General features: G+C 34.0%; 1 protein-coding gene across 20 annotated transcripts in view; it reads right to left on the reverse strand.

Annotated features, from left to right (window-relative positions):
- Nucleotides 1–324: 324 nt before the first annotated feature.
- LOC149792501 (uncharacterized) overlaps nucleotides 325–18,130 on the reverse strand; it is a 250,958-nt gene continuing 233,152 nt past the window's right edge. For 15 of the 20 annotated variants that reach the window (XM_089971093.1, XM_089971092.1, XM_089971105.1 and 12 more), the window contains 2 exons: nucleotides 12,095–12,237; nucleotides 325–5,676 (listed from right to left, as the gene is read on the reverse strand). In XM_089971093.1, coding sequence (XP_089827219.1) covers nucleotides 12,134–12,237 — 104 coding nt within the window. In that variant the 3' untranslated portion in view covers nucleotides 325–5,676; nucleotides 12,095–12,133. The remainder of the gene's footprint in view (nucleotides 5,677–12,094; nucleotides 12,238–18,130) is intronic. The other 5 variants (XM_089971113.1, XM_089971112.1, XM_089971111.1 and 2 more) reach the window with 2 other exon arrangements.

Below are 18,130 nucleotides of genomic sequence, written 5' to 3' on the forward strand. Positions count from 1 at the left end.
TTTTTTATTTTGTCGGAACTCAAACTAAAATTCATTAGAACATTTTATTACTGGACTTCTAATTTTTAATTCTTGGATTATTTTTGGATTTGATTCATAAAACCATAAGCTCTTTTTCTCATTATTACTTTTCTTTATCTAGGGAAATAAATTATTTGTTAAATTTTACATAGCTTGTTGTCTTCACTTTTTTTCTTGTTGCTGTTTATGAAAGCATAAACTTGTAATAATTAGACAGTCTTAGTTGTAACCTGTTCAGCATGGAAGCAATGTATTTCAACTAAAGGGTGGCAAGTTTTCATGTCTGAATATAAAAAAAGAAAATCAAAGGCCAAATTTATTGACAAAATGGATATATTTACGCTGAAGCAATAATAATTACAATTTTGATGAAGCAATCAGTGCAAAGATATCAATAATTATAAAAATTTGGTAGAAATAAACAAAGCATGTGCTCAGTGCCAGACATGGATGCAAAACACGAGTCATTACAAGATACATTTATTGCAACATGTCTGACTTTATATTACTTACATATATAATCTATGTATATAATGGAGCGGTCAAATGGCATACAAGTGAAATAAAGTTTTCTAGTTTATTAGATTCTACAGAAGTTTTAGTCTAAGCCTAGAACTTCTTTCAACACATGATTTTAGCAATGTAATTTTGTAGAAAAATATTGCATTCAATTTTCTCACAAAAACAGAAATCATGATGGTTTTCCTCAAGCACTGACATACTGGCTGCATCAGCCTTCTTCCCAGTTGATGCTAGTCTTATTTCTTTTAGTTAGTTTGAGAATAGGTTGTTATCAGTGAGGTACATATGCAGAAGGTACAAAAGAACTCATTTCTGAAAAAAGATGGATTGATGATATCATGCCACCCATGTACTGAAAGGTTTCTTTTTGAAAGTATACATTGATATTACATAATCCAAATTGTCACTCAACACTAAAAAAAAACACATTTACATGGAAAGCTGTAATTCCTCCAACAAAATAATAATTACTCTTGTAAAAGAGTGAACTGAAGACTAAATTTAATAAAGTATATACGGCTATTATATTGCTGCAATATTGAGGTTTCTACCGTCCAAACGTTTACATTTTCCTTGACAGAAAGTGCCATGTTCTTCCATTTTCATAAATTACATTAGTACTCTAAATAGACATGTTACATAGGTGTATATAAGAATTAAAGATTGATCTGCATACATGCCAACCCCTTGCGGGGAAAAAGTGTAATCCAAGTGGACAAAAAGAGTAATCCAAGCAGAAAAATAGTAATCCATGTGATAAAGATTCAATGAGCATATGTACAAAATGATTTATTTATCCCTCTGGACTTTTAACATCAATTACTGCTTCAAGATTTCGTATATAACACTTTGAGCTTTAAAAAGCAACATACTCTCATATTGCATTTCAAAACACTTTGTACCAGCTGAGACTATGAATGTTTTGCACACCAGCAGAGCACTAAGTGCTGGGTTACAAAGCCTGGATTTGAATTCAGTTTTATTTTTGTTAACAATACTGAACAATCTCTCACAGTTATTGGGTCTTTTAGCTGGGAAATAAGATGAAAAAAGATCAACTGTCTGCATGAAGTACATTGTCAGGTAGAGTGCCAACCTGATACTTCAAGAGATCTCCTTCTAATAAATTTGAGAAGAAAAAAATCATTAATATTTTTTGGAGGGGGATAATCCGAACAGTTACGAGTAAGGCGTAATTTAGTGGAAAAAAAGCATAATGATTTAAGCCAAAAGCGTAATGGTTGGCATGTACGGATCTGTTTTTTTGCTGACTTGCAAAACATTTATGAAATTCAGTATAAGTGTACTCATAAGTCGAGTCCAACTCGAAACGAAATGTTTTATCCGCCATCACATAAATCACCAGCAGATCAGCGTTTGTATCAGTTTCTTTTACTCACTACTTCCAAACAAACTACACAGACAGAGATCTGCTGGCACATGATGTGATGGCAGCAGGACTTATACGAGAGTATATACAGGACAAAAATGATCTACTAATATAAAAAGTTCAAAAAAGCTAAATTGCATACTAGGAAAAAAGATGCCGATATGTTACATTAAATATTTCCAATATTTACAGCTCAAGATTTTGCATGCAACGTCACATAGGAAGCTGGAAGCACTCTTATTGAGTCTGTGATCCCACTATGATGAGATCTCCTTAGCAACCAATACTGTAATAATGTTGTTGGTTACAACTTCGTGCAGCAACAAATCCTGTTATAATAATTCTTCAAATTTTCTTTAAAAAACCCAACGAACTTACGTAATCTAATTTTAGTTAAACTGTAATTTTAAAACAATACATGTGGTAAATGGTTGATTATATAACGAAGATTAACTGGAATAAGAATTTTTCAGATGTATCAGTGATGATACAGTTTATGTATCAGTGATGATACAGTTTATGTATCAGTGATGATACAGTTATGAATCTTTTGAATATACAGAACTGGATACACTGAAACAAAGTTACTGTCTACATCTCCTTACTAGTGAAGAATCTTGTCATGAGCTAAAAAATGTGTTTTGAACAAGTACTTTCTTGCAAAATCAACTGAAAAATCTGTGCATCATGTGGCCAGTTAGGCATTACTATAACAATCACCATGACAGCCAGCAGGCCTTGAGTTGAAAGAAAAGTGAGTAAATATTTAAAATTGGCAACATGTGACATGTCTACAAATGCAGCAATGATTTTTCACAGTATCCTCTAAGGTAAAAACGTTATGAACAATCTAACTGGATCTTTCAGCTGCATATTATCAGACGGCAACAAGGTCGATCCAGTTTTGTATGACAAGGGTCGATGAGGAATGGAACTGATATTAACCACTTATCAGCAAAGATCAAGTTCATGAAATATTGGCAATAATTTCCCATTTTTTAAAATACATATCTGGTTATAACCAAAGAGATGTAATGCACCTAACATACATCTCTGCTTACAAGCTGAGTCTAACTGCCATCGTATAATGCACAGGCAGATCTGGGTCTGTACTGTTTGTTAGGAACTATCAGTATAGCAAACAATATAGACCCTGATCATCAGGTGCATCATTTTCTTTGTTGTTTCCAGTCAGAGTCAACTTATAAGCAAGTACATGCGGTATTCAAATTTTGTTTCAGACAGTTTTATTTATAAACTTTTCATACATGATGATATATTAAATATACATATTGCTTTATACAAAGAGTGTGTACAATTAGAGAAGCATTAAATAACAAAAAAATTCTCACTATACATTCAATCCATATTTTTCAATCTTCAGTCAATACACTCCAGCCATTTGCAATTATTCCCACAATGATGGATATTTATTTAGTTTTGCAATATATAATTATTATAAAGTATAGAAAAATTAAATCATAGGATTTTTGGATGTCAAATTTTAGTAATCTATGATCTAATTGTAAACTTTTTAAAAATAGAACCCTTAAAAAAAAGTTCAACTGCATCCAAGGTTTAAGAAGTCCTTTTGCACGCACAATTTTTATGTCCTGTCATGTTAAAGATTTTCTTGTATAATATTAATGGCATACGCAGGATGGGATTAATTGAGCAAAGTAAAGCCATTAGATATAGATTACATTTTGTCATGAGATGTAATAAAATTAAAAAATTTATGTAAATCATATTTTGCTATATCTTTATGATCACAGACTGCTAACATACAGAAATCTTTAATGCAAATAGATCATAAGGAGTGAAAATTCAACAGTAATCTCCCTTTGATGCCTTGATCTAATTAATCTCTGACCTGTTCTCAATGCATACATAAATGACTCACATTCATATAAGAACACAATCATACAAAACTGATGAATATAAAGGAACTTCTAGGAACAGCATTGAAACCTGCATTCATGGAACGAGCATTTAATTTTCAGGAGTTGGGCTTTTGGAGTTTTTGAAGAAAAAATATTCCTGCAACCAAAGAATCTGGAAAATTATATTCTTGCTTTGTTGTTCCAATCTATTGGCTAAACCTAAAATAATTTAAAAACAAAAGAATAAACACAAAAAAAATCCCTGGTTTGCAAAAATATATCAGCCCCAAACCCCTGCAGAATTAAATGGCCAGTCCTTTAGTTACTCCAGACATAAGGATTATCACATGTCATGTACTCAACCTTTTAATACCGTAAGGATTATCATAAAATGGGACTTGACATGGCTAACAATGCCATTTCAAAATACTGATGCGTAAAGTAGAATCTCTGTATCAAAAACAGAGGTACATGTTGAACTTGTAAATAATTCTCTAATTTACTTTTTGTTGTATGAATCAAACAATTTTCAAGATGTGCATTTCAACTTGCAAAGAAAACAAACAGTAGCATAAAAAACCATTTGATATCAAAAGGTATTATATTAACTTAGCAGAATCTTTATTGACAATTACAATTATATTTACTACAAGTATTTTGCACTTATAACAATAATCCATGACAGCAATCTACCTTGAGCAAACTCGACTGCCTTTTTATCTTGCAAAATATATCTTAAACTGAATCCATGACAGCAGTCTACTTTGAGCACACCTGACTGTCTTGTTATCATGCAAAATATACCTTGGGCTGTGTTATAGTGGTTGAATATAAATCAATTCATACTGCTTACACTCATGTCAATAGCTGTTGTTCTTTCATTGTTACCCAAATGATGGGACGACATTTGGGATGCTTCAACATGTTATAATTTTTTATTCTGCTCAACTGATTTTTGCAACATTTGATTGCAACATTCCAATAGACACAGAAACAAGGTTATTACAAATCAAAGATTTCAGCTAATTGAAAAGTTAACATTTTTAAAAATTAAAAAATACATGGCTCTTCAGCAATGAACTTGTGTAAACATAAGGCAAAAAAGTATGTGTTTCCGATCAGCCAACCGTAAAAGTTTTTCATTGCTGACCCAACCCCATTCTTTTCTTTTTACAAAAATTGATTTGTGCATCTGAGCTGGTTAAGCCCAGTACTTGTAGTGCTTAGTACATTATATATACTATTCAAAATAATGTTTTAAATAAATAAACCTACCTACCTACCCTAATTTTAAAACCCAGTGCAATATGAAACACATAATTTTTTAACCTAATAATTCAATGTGCACACGTTCTTTCTCAAGTAACATAATAAAATAAACAAATTACAGAAGAATTATGGGCAGATTTGTCAACTTTCAAAATATTATAAAAGTTTTAACAAACTTACTTGTAATTATATAAATTGCAATTGTAGGAGACTATAACATCCCCTTGAATGACTAAACCATAAATCAATATCATTCGGTTTGGTTCCTGAACACAGACAGATGGAAAGACATGAAATTTGTCCTGATGAAAAGACTTGCATGAAGAAACTTGAATTCAGCCTCTCTTCCAAACTTCCTATGGTTTAGCTATTGCAAAACAAATGCATAAGAACAGACTAGCTATCTACAACAAAAGCAACTACGCACTGGCTTTTTCAGCTTCATGTTCATCAAGGGTAGAATCGGCTGACCACTTTTTCTTGTGTGGCTGTCGTCCAAACCCCTCATCATAATTTCCTTTCCGCCGAAATAACTGCGTAAAATGATTAGTGCAGTACATCACACCTTCATTGACGCTAAACGTTTTTGGCCTTCAAAATGCAAGAAAGAGAATATCATGAGTAAGCATGTTATATAATACATTTATATAAGAGTCAAATCATTCAACTGTAACAAATTCCATTTTTAGGCTGTTTATTACATGCATGAATCGCTTTTTTTTTTTAAAATGGCAAAACTACAAGATTTAAGGCCATAGCAATTAATTTAACGTGTTCCTACCCAGGATGCACCACTGTAACTTGGTCTGAACCGATTGTAGGATTTGAACCAACAATCTTTTGGTTGCAGTTCTGACATGCTAACCAACAAGTCATTGTGACTTCTTGTATTACATACATGTAAAGTAACCAACAGCTCAAAGCTGTACGAATGTATGTAGATGTACTGTGTAACTGTACAGTAACTGTAAAGTGTGCTATGCAGTTGTAACATATGTCTTTTAAAACTTTGTGAGGCAATTTTTGTTAAAAATATATGTAATGGGTGGCAATCAAAATCAGTGAATTCCATGGACGTAATGAAGACATTCTGCTGCAATGCAACAGTGGATTCTAGCTGGAAATGAATCAGATTTCAATTACATGTATATATCCAAGCTGATGACTAGTGCCAAAATGACTCATTAGTTTAGTGTGGTATGTCAATAATCCAAAGAAAAATCCTATATGCTTTCAATCTGGGATTCTTTTGGATTTTGTGGGGATGGCTGATTTGTACAGATCTGATCTTTTACAGCAGGCAGGTTCAGATCTTGGAATTTATCTTTCTAGTCTATAATTTGGCCATATATTTTAGATCTTCAGGCAGTGAAAAAAAGTTATTGTATACTGTTATATGGGGCTGTACTTATTTATGTGATATACATGTAACTCCAATACATTTTGAACTGGAACAATTACATGTAGATGTATTCCAATTTTACTTGCTGCCATTGAGGAAGTAATCAAAAAGTTTTTATTAGGCTGTGCTTTGGCAGTGTTCTAACCATAACTCATTAACCCCTAGAGATTTTTGTCATTTTTGCCTGAAATGCGAGTAGGAACGACATTTAGGGGCTATGCCTGAATATATTCAAATAAATTGGCTTGCAAGAGATTTTAGTTTAGCCTTGTTGTGCTAGAAACATGTATTGGTTATTTCGCTTGCGCATTTGCAGAAGGGTAAAAGTTGGTTGTTCGTTTTTTTTGTTTTTTTTTTTTTGCTTATTGGGCCCATCATTTTCATGTCCTGGCCCCTTGCACTCCCCATCTTATCCCACTTTTTGCATAGGTTCTCCTGTCCGTGTACAGTTCAGACCGGTCTGCCTTTGATTTGAGACCAAAAAGTCTAAAATCTGGAAACAAAATTGGATTCCAACCACGAATTAATTTTGGGTGTAAAAAAAAAAATCTGGTCTCAAAAAATGTTTTTCTCTATGTATTTTGTAATGTGACTAGAATGTCCAGATTATTTGGGAACATTGTACAGCTAATTCTGTCTACTTTCCTGTAATACCACCCACTTTAATGTACAATGTATTTTAAATGACCTTGAGACTACAGAGCTTGGAAGTAGGGTACTACGACACTTAAACTGGTTTCCAGGGGTTAATGAGTCAACATGTTTCACTGATTTCGGTTGGTCATGTTGGCAGTCTATGGTTGTGGTCATACTAGGTTACTGGTCAGACAAATGTGTAATCAAGGTATGTATGTATATACATGGTTCAACAAAAACAAGATGCTATATTTAGTCATAGCTATGGCAGACTGGAGACCAGCTTCTTGCTGCCTACATAGCCACTGTCACTGGTCAGGGTGGCAAAACATACCCCCATTTTCAAAGCATCATTCTCCTTTTTTTTCCCCCCAAACTGAAAGGGATAGGAACAAAATGGGTAATACTGCTTTGGAAACTGCAGTTTTTTGTGTGGAGTTTGAAGAAAACACCTAATGGTGTGTAGAGATTTAGAGAAGCATTCAAAATATTGGTTTAACATTACAATTGACTATAATCTGTACAGCAGAAAATGAAGAAGGAACCCAGATAGATATGTCAGTTGTTAATGCACAACTCCTAAATGCAAGCAAGTTCAACACATTCTATTCTCATCTTTAATTGGCATCAACAGTGTGACATCTTCAGATTGCAATGTGTTCACTGGCGCAAAAGTAATCATAGTCTAAAATAAAATAATGAAGAAAAAAAATCATTCTCCATGTTCTTTAGAGTCTTAATCCTAATAACCTGCCTCTTTCGACAAAATCAGATTTACCCTACTCATAGATCATGAATGCAGCTTCATGAATGGGAAGTCAATGCATGTTAAGACAGCATCACAAGTGGGCAAGTCAAATCATGTCAAGACAGCATCACAAATGGGTAAGACAATGCATGTCAAGTCAGATTCATGAATGGATAAATCAATGCAGGTCAAGTCAGATTAATGAATGGGGAAGTCAATGGATGTCAAGTCAGATTCATGAATGGATAAATCAATGCCTGTCAAGCCAGCTTCTTAAATGGGGAAAGTCAATGCATGTAAAACTAGCTTAAAAAATGGAATTCAATGCCTGTGAAGTTTCACAAGTAGTTAAGTGAATGTCCATCAAGCCAGCTTCATGAATGGGGAAGTCAATGCATGTCAAGTCAACTTCATTAATTGGTAAGACAATGCATGTCAAGTCTGATTCATGAATGGATAAATCAATGCCTGTCAAGCCAGTTTCTTAAATGGGGAAAGTCAATGCCTGTCAAGCCAGCTTAAGAAATGGAATTCAATGCCTGTGAAGTTTCACAAATAGTTAATGTCTGTCAAGCCAGCTTCATGGTTTCATGAATTAAACCTTCATCAGCTTCATGAGGAGAGAACGAATCTTCGTCTCCATATATATAGCTTATGAATACACACAAATCATGTACCGTATATACTCCTTTAACAGTCGATCCAGATCTGCCATAGAATAATGCACCTGCAGATCAGGATCTATGTTGTTTTGTTCAACTGATTACTCCTAACAAACTGCACAGACCCAGATCTGCCAGCGTATTACGCAACAGCAGATCTGGATCTGTGTAGTTTGCAGTTAGACATGTATGCAAGAATATATGGTACAAACCATGTATAGCTAGATCTAATCAAACCTGTTTGTGAGGCATGATCTATTGTTGAATACTTTATCTACTCCATGCTGAAGATCTATAAACCAGCCTGATTTTGTCTGATTCTAAACTTTCAAAAACAATTACAGGTATGAAGTTTTGGCAGAGTTATGGTTTTCCAGTGAATACTCTATAACTCACATAAAAGTCAATATTATTTGGGTGTATGTGTGTGTACATGACTGGAGTCATGAAATGAGTGGGGTGGGGTTTGAATTTGCACAGACAAGATATTCAAATTTGATAATTTAGAGTTATTATTAGAACGTGTCCTCCTGATGCTAAAACTAGTATGGCTGTATCATGATCAAGCGATGCTGGGCTGGCCCAAGAGTTTTTGGTGCCCTAGGTGAACAACAATTTTTAGTTGTATGAGCACTCAAAAAAGCTGTGCATTGATAATATATTTCCAGAGTATGATCCGCATGTGCTACATGTAATGGCCTTACACAGGGTTGCATAATGTACATGCAATGGCCTATTTGTATTTTTTGGATGATTAGAACTGCATTGTCCAGCGGCAGTGCACTACTTCTGAAAAGATATAAATCTACCTTATTGGCAGTGGTGCATATTTGGCAACTCAATAGTAGATATATTTGTTGTATAACCAGTAATCTAATAACCAGATTATCCATAATATACAAACTGCAGGTATTCAATTGTGCGAATGACATGTCTTTGATTTATTCTCCTTAAGTAACACTAGTGGATAATATAGGGTGCAAAAAATATTCTGAATGCTGAGAATTGTGCATGCTATTTGGAAAATTTCATGTAAATTTCAGTACTGTTATTTAAAAGTCTAATAGATTATTTATTTGTGTTTTATAAATCTTGGATTATTCTATTCACCTTCTGTACATCATTGAACACTTTGGAAACGAATCAGTAATTTGTAATGATATACAAAAATTCTTGTTATGAAAATTTAGATTTACTTGCCAACATATTTAAATGGTTTTACTTTCTTTTTATATATACTTCACATTATTTCACCTCAACTTAAAATGGGTCATGATATGATGCCATATAAAATCTTTTATTTGGGGTTGGGTGACTGGTATCGGAAGATATTTGTAACAGAGTATATATGGTACATTAAAACACAGGCTATCTGGATCTATTGCTAGAAAGAAAGTTTGTCCAGCTACTTTGTTTTCAGGATAACCTATATATATATATATATATATATATATTGGGGTTACTCTGTTGGTCAATAAACCATAAAGTCAACAGAAGTGGCATCTGTACAACTGTTTTACTGTATTGAACTTTCTTTGATGTTAAAAATGCTTTGTGAAAATTCTGTGTGTGTGTTTGTGATTTAGATTTTTAATGAAACTTTCACAATTTTAGTCATAATGCTATGTCTGCAGTGTGGCAATTTATAGTCAAGCACTGGTGCATCATGCAACTGACGTGGCATTATGTACCATCTAGTCACATTATCCTGACACCAGGCTGACCAGTCTTAACACTAACCTTTTAATGCTGAGCGCCAAGTGAGGCAGCTGCTAGTACCATTTTTAAAAGTATCTGGTATGACTTGGCCGGGATTCGAATAAGCAACGTCCCACATCAGAGACGGACATTTTAACCACTTATGTTATCTTGTTCTCGTATCGCATTTGACTGTAGAGAACATATTTGAAAATGTTATCGTGCTGAGGCAAATAGTGCATGTCTTGCTCAAGAACAAACCACAGTAGCTTATTTTAGGTGATCCAAAGTGGGAATCAAACCTACATCCATTAAATAGCAAGTCCAATGCTTTTACCATTGAGCCACTGCAACTCCTGCAGTAGAAAGTAAATCTAAGAAACACTTTTCTACTGGTGTTCTACTAAATCCATATAACTTCCTTTAATCAGTCACGTATTTCAAAGATTGAACTTGTCACAACTAATGAATACACATAGATTACCGTTTGTCAATAAACAAAATCTAAATAAGCATTTTTAATTAAGTCTTTATTACTTAATAGATTAAATTAAATATATCTTATCATCCATAGAATATATATATACATGAAATTATGTATTTTAAAAATAACATATGTTCATATTTCAAGAATGCATCTATTTCACTACAAGCCATAAGTAAAGCCTCAAAAACAAGCCTTATAATGCTGCCAAATCAAAAATGCACCAAGAATAAAAAAACATGCAACGATGCAAGATGCACAAGAGTCCGATATATTAATTCAAAGTCAAGCAAATAAATATTAAAGGTCATTTTAAATATTCAATAATCACCATAAAATGCAGCTTCAATTTGTGAAATACTAAAATAGTACAAGCACGGTGGTAGTAATGCTTGGTTAAGTGGCCATTACTATTTTTGCTGTAATGCTGTATGGAAATACTTGGAACAATGTTTACTACTGTACCATATATATTCAATTATAAATGAAGTCCAAATGCAAACTGTACACACCCGAATCTGCTGTAACATAATGCACTTGCAGATCTAGGTCTTTGCAGTTTGTTGGGAGCAATTAGCAGAACAACATAGATACTGACTTGCCAGTGAATTATATAAAGGCAGATCAGGGTTTATGTTGTTGGAGTTGGACTCTATTTACAGGTCAGTATATATGGCGTTGGCAGCCTAAGCAATTTAAATTTACATCTTGTATGATGCGGTTAGAATCATCTGCACTACTACAATAAAAAACGTCATTTTCAACGAGACAACTTCTACATTTTGTACTTACCTCTCAAAGAAACAGGTTGCGGTGCTCCACCTAGACGCATGTGTTACAGTTGGGTATGTATTTATGGATGTTGTTTTGTACATGTACTTGTATCTTACCTAATGGTGGACACTATTTTATACATGCAATTTTAAGTTATTAGCCATTTTTGCAACTTTATGACAGTCAGTTTATTCAAGATTTATCGTCTACCATGTAGACTGCACCTTTTCTCTCAGTATATTATCCATAACCATTATTCCAAAGCAAATGCCCTCAATTTTCATCTTTACTAACAAAGGTCTGTAAATAATGGCAAAAAAGACCAAAAAAAAAAAAAAAATATGAATGAATATTCTGCATGTTATTATAAATTGTATCCCGTACAGTTCTGTTGCATGCACCTATACATACTTTCGGCAACACAAATTCATTAAAATAAACAATACTCTAAATGACTGCTATTTCTGGGGGAAATATGGATGAAAATTTCCTTTAAAGATGCATTATTCAATTTTGAGGACATTTAATTTGGATCTGTAAAAATAATCTGCACCTGTACCTGAAGATGATGTTAGTAAGAAATAACAGCAAACAAAGGTTCTTACGTTAATCGTGCACTACAATGTGAGCACTTAAAGCACGACTTATGGTAGACGTTTTTGTCCATTTCCATTTTTTCCATTGCATAGACTGTCTTCTGGCATGCAGCGCATTTTTCTGTCTGAACTGCAATTTTCAGACCTTTGTCCTGCATACGGAAAATTAGAGACAACATGAAATGAAAATTCAAGAACAGCACACTCAAACTTGAATTCAGAACTGGGAGGAAAAAAGTGTGACTTTATGGTAGCATCAGGAAAAAAATATTTCAAACCATGCAATTAGTTCAAATCGGAACAACTCAAAACTTTATCTTCAAAAAAGAAACGTGAAAAAACAAGAATGTTTACGGTTAATGAAGATAATAAGCTGTCTAGATAATACTGATGATAATTGTCTAGATAATACTGATTATAAAACTCACAAAATAAATTAGCAGAATAATAAAAATTAAAATAGGTCACATACAGATAAAGTAGAAAATTGTTACTTATATATTATGGATACGTTTGTCACTTGCTGTAAAAGTACTCTACTTAGATTGGATGGAAAACTATTGTTACTATTGTATGTAACTTGCCTTAGAATAACTTAGTGAATTTACAATGTTTTAATCTGAGATGCTGCAATGAAGCAAATGCAAAACAACATATTTAATGTGTTACCGCTCCCATGGTATATTACAATATTAGGAAGATAGCCGTGATGTTAATTTACAAAGCAATTCTTGTGGGTATAGTGCATGTAGATTGTACCCTTGTAATGCACAATGACCTTGCTATTCAATTAACCTGTAAACAGTGATCAATGTATTCACAGGAAATGACTCCCCAAACCATCAAATAAGTAGTAAAGGGCCAATGTAGTCATGTCTATTCTAATGTCTCCGCAGAGAGACATACACGTGTAATGTCCTTGAATTCCTCCAATGCTAATGAAGCTAAATACATAAAACTTGAGTAAATGACATTCACATGGTCATACATACGCCAAAATGTTTCGAATTTTGATCACGACCTTAGGGATGAAGCTAGGATAAATTCTGCACACAAGCTGTTTGTCTCGCATGTCGACTGACACTTATCAAATGTGGAAACAAAAGTCTGGCCTCCATGAATCTAGTCCCTGGGTCATAACCAAGGAACTATCAAGATGCCCAACTAAGAGATATATTTACACCAAAAGGGAATGAAAATACAAATGTATACATGTGACTGATTTTGACACTGTGGTCCATCCATATTCCTCCCTCTGAATGTTATCCCTGGGTCAAAAAAAAAACAATTGAAATCCCAACCCTACAAACACATACACAATTCTGGATCCTCAAAAGACAAATTTATACATGCAACTGACACTGACCCTGGGTCCATTCTTACCCTCCAGGACACAGAGCCAGGGTCATAGCTTGTAAACTATATAAATCCCCACCCTGTAACTATGTATGTACGGCCGGGTTTGGAAAGACAAATTTCAATCTTTTACCCTGGGTCACTCCTCACTCTTAGGGATGTATCTAAGATGTTAAACATTTGGTTAGGAGGTCAATATATATATATATATATATATATATATATATACACACACAACAGATGAATCAAGTTCTACACGTTATAATTATTCAATTGATACATGTCCTTTCTATTTGAAAAACATGAACATGTTTTTCATATAAATTCATCAATACTTGTTTATAAATTGTGTCCAACTGCAAACAAGACAGACCCAGAACTGCCACTGTATAATGTGCTGACAAATGAGGGTCCATACTGTATGCAGTTGGACTGGACTTGAGTAGGCACATACTACTTCTACATAGGCAAGTCTGACACTCATTTTAATCATGGTGAATCAACATTTCCAAGGCTCAAACATAAAGTTAATGATAAACTATGGTTGCTGATGAAAAATATAAACTCCAGCCATCACTAACCATTGGAGCAATGGAAATTACAGCCACATGGTATGATAGCAGTGGTCTTGTGTCAGATATAATAAAAGGTCAGTTGGCAATTTCTTTAATGGTTAACTGATCTGTTTATTGTGTTAATATAGTACCTGTCAACATTCTTCACTTGATGGTATACAAATGGCCCCAAACACTGATTTCATTATTGTTGATAAATATTCAATACATTGTGTGGTAACAATTGTAAACATGTGAAAGTACTAGCAAGGTGCTCAGCTGCCACCAAAATGGTAGAAATTACATGACAACAAGACGGCTGTGTTTGTAAATATGATCAGGAGAAGATACTTGAAAAGTACAGGAAATGCTGGGCAAGTAAATACGGAAATGCTGGGCAAGTAAATACGGAAATGCTGGGCAAGTAAATATGAATGACTGAAGTATGACTCTGGAAAGGCTGTGATGGTGTGCACTTTCAGCAGAGTTTCTGGTGAACTATGAAAGTGTGTGGTGTACTTCATTTGTTGCGGGGCATCATGGCTCTCAACAGTTTGAAGCATGGCAGACCTACTAACCCTAACAAGACCATCTCAGTAAGATAGTTTTTTTTTTTTGTGCAAGTATGACCAGTTTTCAGTAAGGTTAAAAAAAATACCGAGTACAGTTATTGAAAAGTCTGGTATTTGAAAGTGATGCAGCGATGGTAAACATCGTGTCCAACTTAAAAGTCTGTAAAATACATTAGTTCCAAACCATATTCAGCTTAACGGCTTGTTGCTATCTCAACCTGACATATATCTTGTTTGTTTTTTTTGTCCATTTCACATAATGATGGCAATCATATTTCCAACCATTAGGCATACTCAATTCGACATGCAATGTCCAATAAACATAATTGTGTTCTTCCTGGTTTTATTCACAAGAACCTGAATATCCCTTTCTATTCTTCTGTACCGATGATTATTAACTCTTTAACAGGCTTATTTTCCCTTTCTCTTCAAAATTTACTGCGTGCTGTGTGCCATTTTACAACAATTCTATAATCAACAATTTGATCATGCAGACACTGTCTTAAAAAAAGTATCAGAGTTACTACTGGAAAAACATGTTTCCCTAACCCACTCCACTAAATTTATTATGAAACCCGGATTCAAACCACATAGATAAACTAATTATCTGGATTTTACCACAACAACCATATTTCCATAGTTTTTTCTCTTATATTCCATAAGGTTATATTTTATGGGTCATTTCATAAGACCTAAAGCAAAATCATGAGGGAGGGTTGTCAAGTCTAATGAGGAGTCATGAACCCTTCAATCATGGAACTCAGGAGTCCCCAGCCAATTTGTTTAGAGTCCCTGTCATAAACTCAAGAGACCCTCTCTTTTAAAGGGATAGGAATGAAAATGAAAAAGTAGACAATCCTTCTTTCATTGAAAATCTGCATTAAATTCTAAAGATGACAGGTAGAAACTATCAGTAAGTGTCCAATATAATCTAAATGTGCTTCATTCCACCATCTACAAACTTTCCAATGTGTAAAGTTTCTTGATATTTTCCTGTTCTCTTGACTTTGCGAATCTATGTATGGCATTCTGGTTTTTGAAGTCTTCAAGAATGGAATACTCCTCCATTATTCTGATTAATTTAATCACTGATTTTACGGATCTGTGCATATTGCATCGTTTTTAACACCAATTTCTAGAGTTTTCTCAAAAAAATCATGCAGAATTTTCTGTCTTTTTTTATATTTAACACAGCACTCAACAACAATGAAATAATCTGGATTAAAGTCATTATGGCTAAAGGCTGATAACTACAACTAAGTAAAATCCATTTTGAGTGAAAGGATTTTGATTTCCAGAGTCTTACACCACTCTCTATTTTAATGTACAATTTGATTCCACCGCTTTCAAACAGTTTCTAATTTCTTATTTGTTGTTTTTGTTCAAGGGTTTAACACCATTTTTCAGCACAAGATAGGCTATACATGGCAGCCAGTATAACTGGTGGAGGAAAAACCCTGGAAAACACAGGGAAGAACCACCGACCCATGAGAAGCTACTGGCAGGCTTTCCCACGTACCAATGCAGACAGGTGAGATGGCAGTGATCCAGAACGGTGAGCGCTTTAGACCACTCGGGGTCCCTTTTATGTCTGTACTTCTGCCATTATTATTGCCAGCATCCTTCAGGTGTAGTTGAGCTAGAGTCCACATTTCATGGTGTAATGACTAAGGCCATAAAAATCTGAAGATTTCCTGGCACATATGATTTTACATCTACTATGCAACTAGAAATGTGTCTGCAAGTCACCGATGGCCCCATGATAATCAGGGGCAACTGAAGAACCCTTAGTTTAATATGCAAATATCTAAATGCCAAATTACAGATCAAATTGGTGCTATAACTCAAATTTTGACAGAAAAAGTTAAAAAGCAAACAAGTCACAGTAGTCCTTGAACCAAATCTGAATTCATTAAATCCTTGAATTTCTTTTTCTTCTCACAATGAAACTTATTATACATTGGAAATTTCAAACAGGGGCCATATTACTTTCTAACCAGGGCCGTATTACTCTCAAACTTGACTTCTCAACATAAAAACTTGTCCCAAAATTTTTTGCAAATTCATTAAGCATTTTAAAAGGGATTTACCAGAAACAAAATTATTGATACATAGAAACTAAATAAAGATGTGCAATAGATAAAGACACAAGGAACACTCTATGGCCCTCCATATAATATGGTGACAGCGGTGGGGAAACGAACGTTTTGTACACCTTGTTTATGTCAAACTGCACAAAACATCCTATGGAGCTAATATGAGCAAACAACAATACAATGCGAAATGGTGCAGAAATATTGATTTTTGCCCACAACTCGAAATTAAGAGATATACATGTCTAAATTGTGCACACCCTCAGGGTTCAAATTATTGAGCTTCCTGCCAACCCAAATAGGAGCCTGCTTCTGACAGGATCCATCTGCTTCCAGTGTCTAATTATTCCTGAACTCCATGACCCACTAGAACAATTCTCTTTAGTGTACATCCTACGTACCACCTTTCTGCACATGAATGAATATGAAAATTTCAAAAGATTTGTTAAAATTTGCTCGTCACATTCCTGTGAATTTAAAAGAAAAACAAAATAATGCCCCTTTTAAAAGCAGCTTACAATAAATGATTTTCTGATATGAAATAGGAAAGTAAATTAAACTTCACTTGCAGATTTTTTAAACTACCCAATAAAGGTGCAAACATCTAACGAATCTTTTAAAAGTTGATTGTAAATGAGTTGTGAGCATCATACTAAAGTACACACACACTGGAATCAATTTTCAACAACCTAAAAAATTTTTATCATGGTACATTATCAAAATAGTTCTGTCTCGCTGCATGGAAATCAACACACTCAAGAATGTGTTTCACCGTGTATGCATGGTATGCACACAGGTAAAGGTGCATCCCTCTGGATGTATGTATGAGCTATATAATGTATGTCAAATATGCTATCGGCACAATACCATCCATCTCTGCAATTTATTCTATAAAACAGGATGACACTCTCCGATCGGGGATTTAAAGTTTTTAAGTTGATGAAGTTTTCATTCCATAGATTTTTCAAGTATCACAGAATGATGACTGATACAATATTTGATGTCAATATGTGTAATCATCCATTCCGAAAATGGGTGGCTGCAAGGCAGCTTTTACTGCTCCATCTGCCGCTGTATACCAACGCGTGTTTGCAATTAATAAAATGCCCTTATTTTAACTGGTCAGCCTTGTGGATTTTTTAAATCATGACCAATATACTGAAATGTGTATCATCCACAAGCAGTTTTTGTAATCTATTGTTTACATAGCTGTAGTAATTAATGGAGACACGTTCCAAAGTTTCATTAACAATGATGTAGTACAAGAGATTTGTGTTAATCTATTTCTTCAAACTATCCTACAGCTATCAATTTGTACCCTTCCTTTTCTTTTCATCTCTTCTACATGTCCTGTTTGATAATTTTAACTACAGGCATATTTATTTATTTGAAAGATTTTTTCATGTGCAAAAAATCTAACGATAACAAAGGAAGCTGCTTATTATTAAAACAGAACTAAATTTTGTAAAA

This window comes from Sinohyriopsis cumingii, chromosome 9 (genome assembly GCF_028554795.1).
Source record: "Sinohyriopsis cumingii isolate HCF-2022 chromosome 9, ASM2855479v2, whole genome shotgun sequence".
In the NCBI taxonomy this organism is placed as follows: Eukaryota; Metazoa; Mollusca; class Bivalvia; order Unionida; family Unionidae; genus Sinohyriopsis; species Sinohyriopsis cumingii.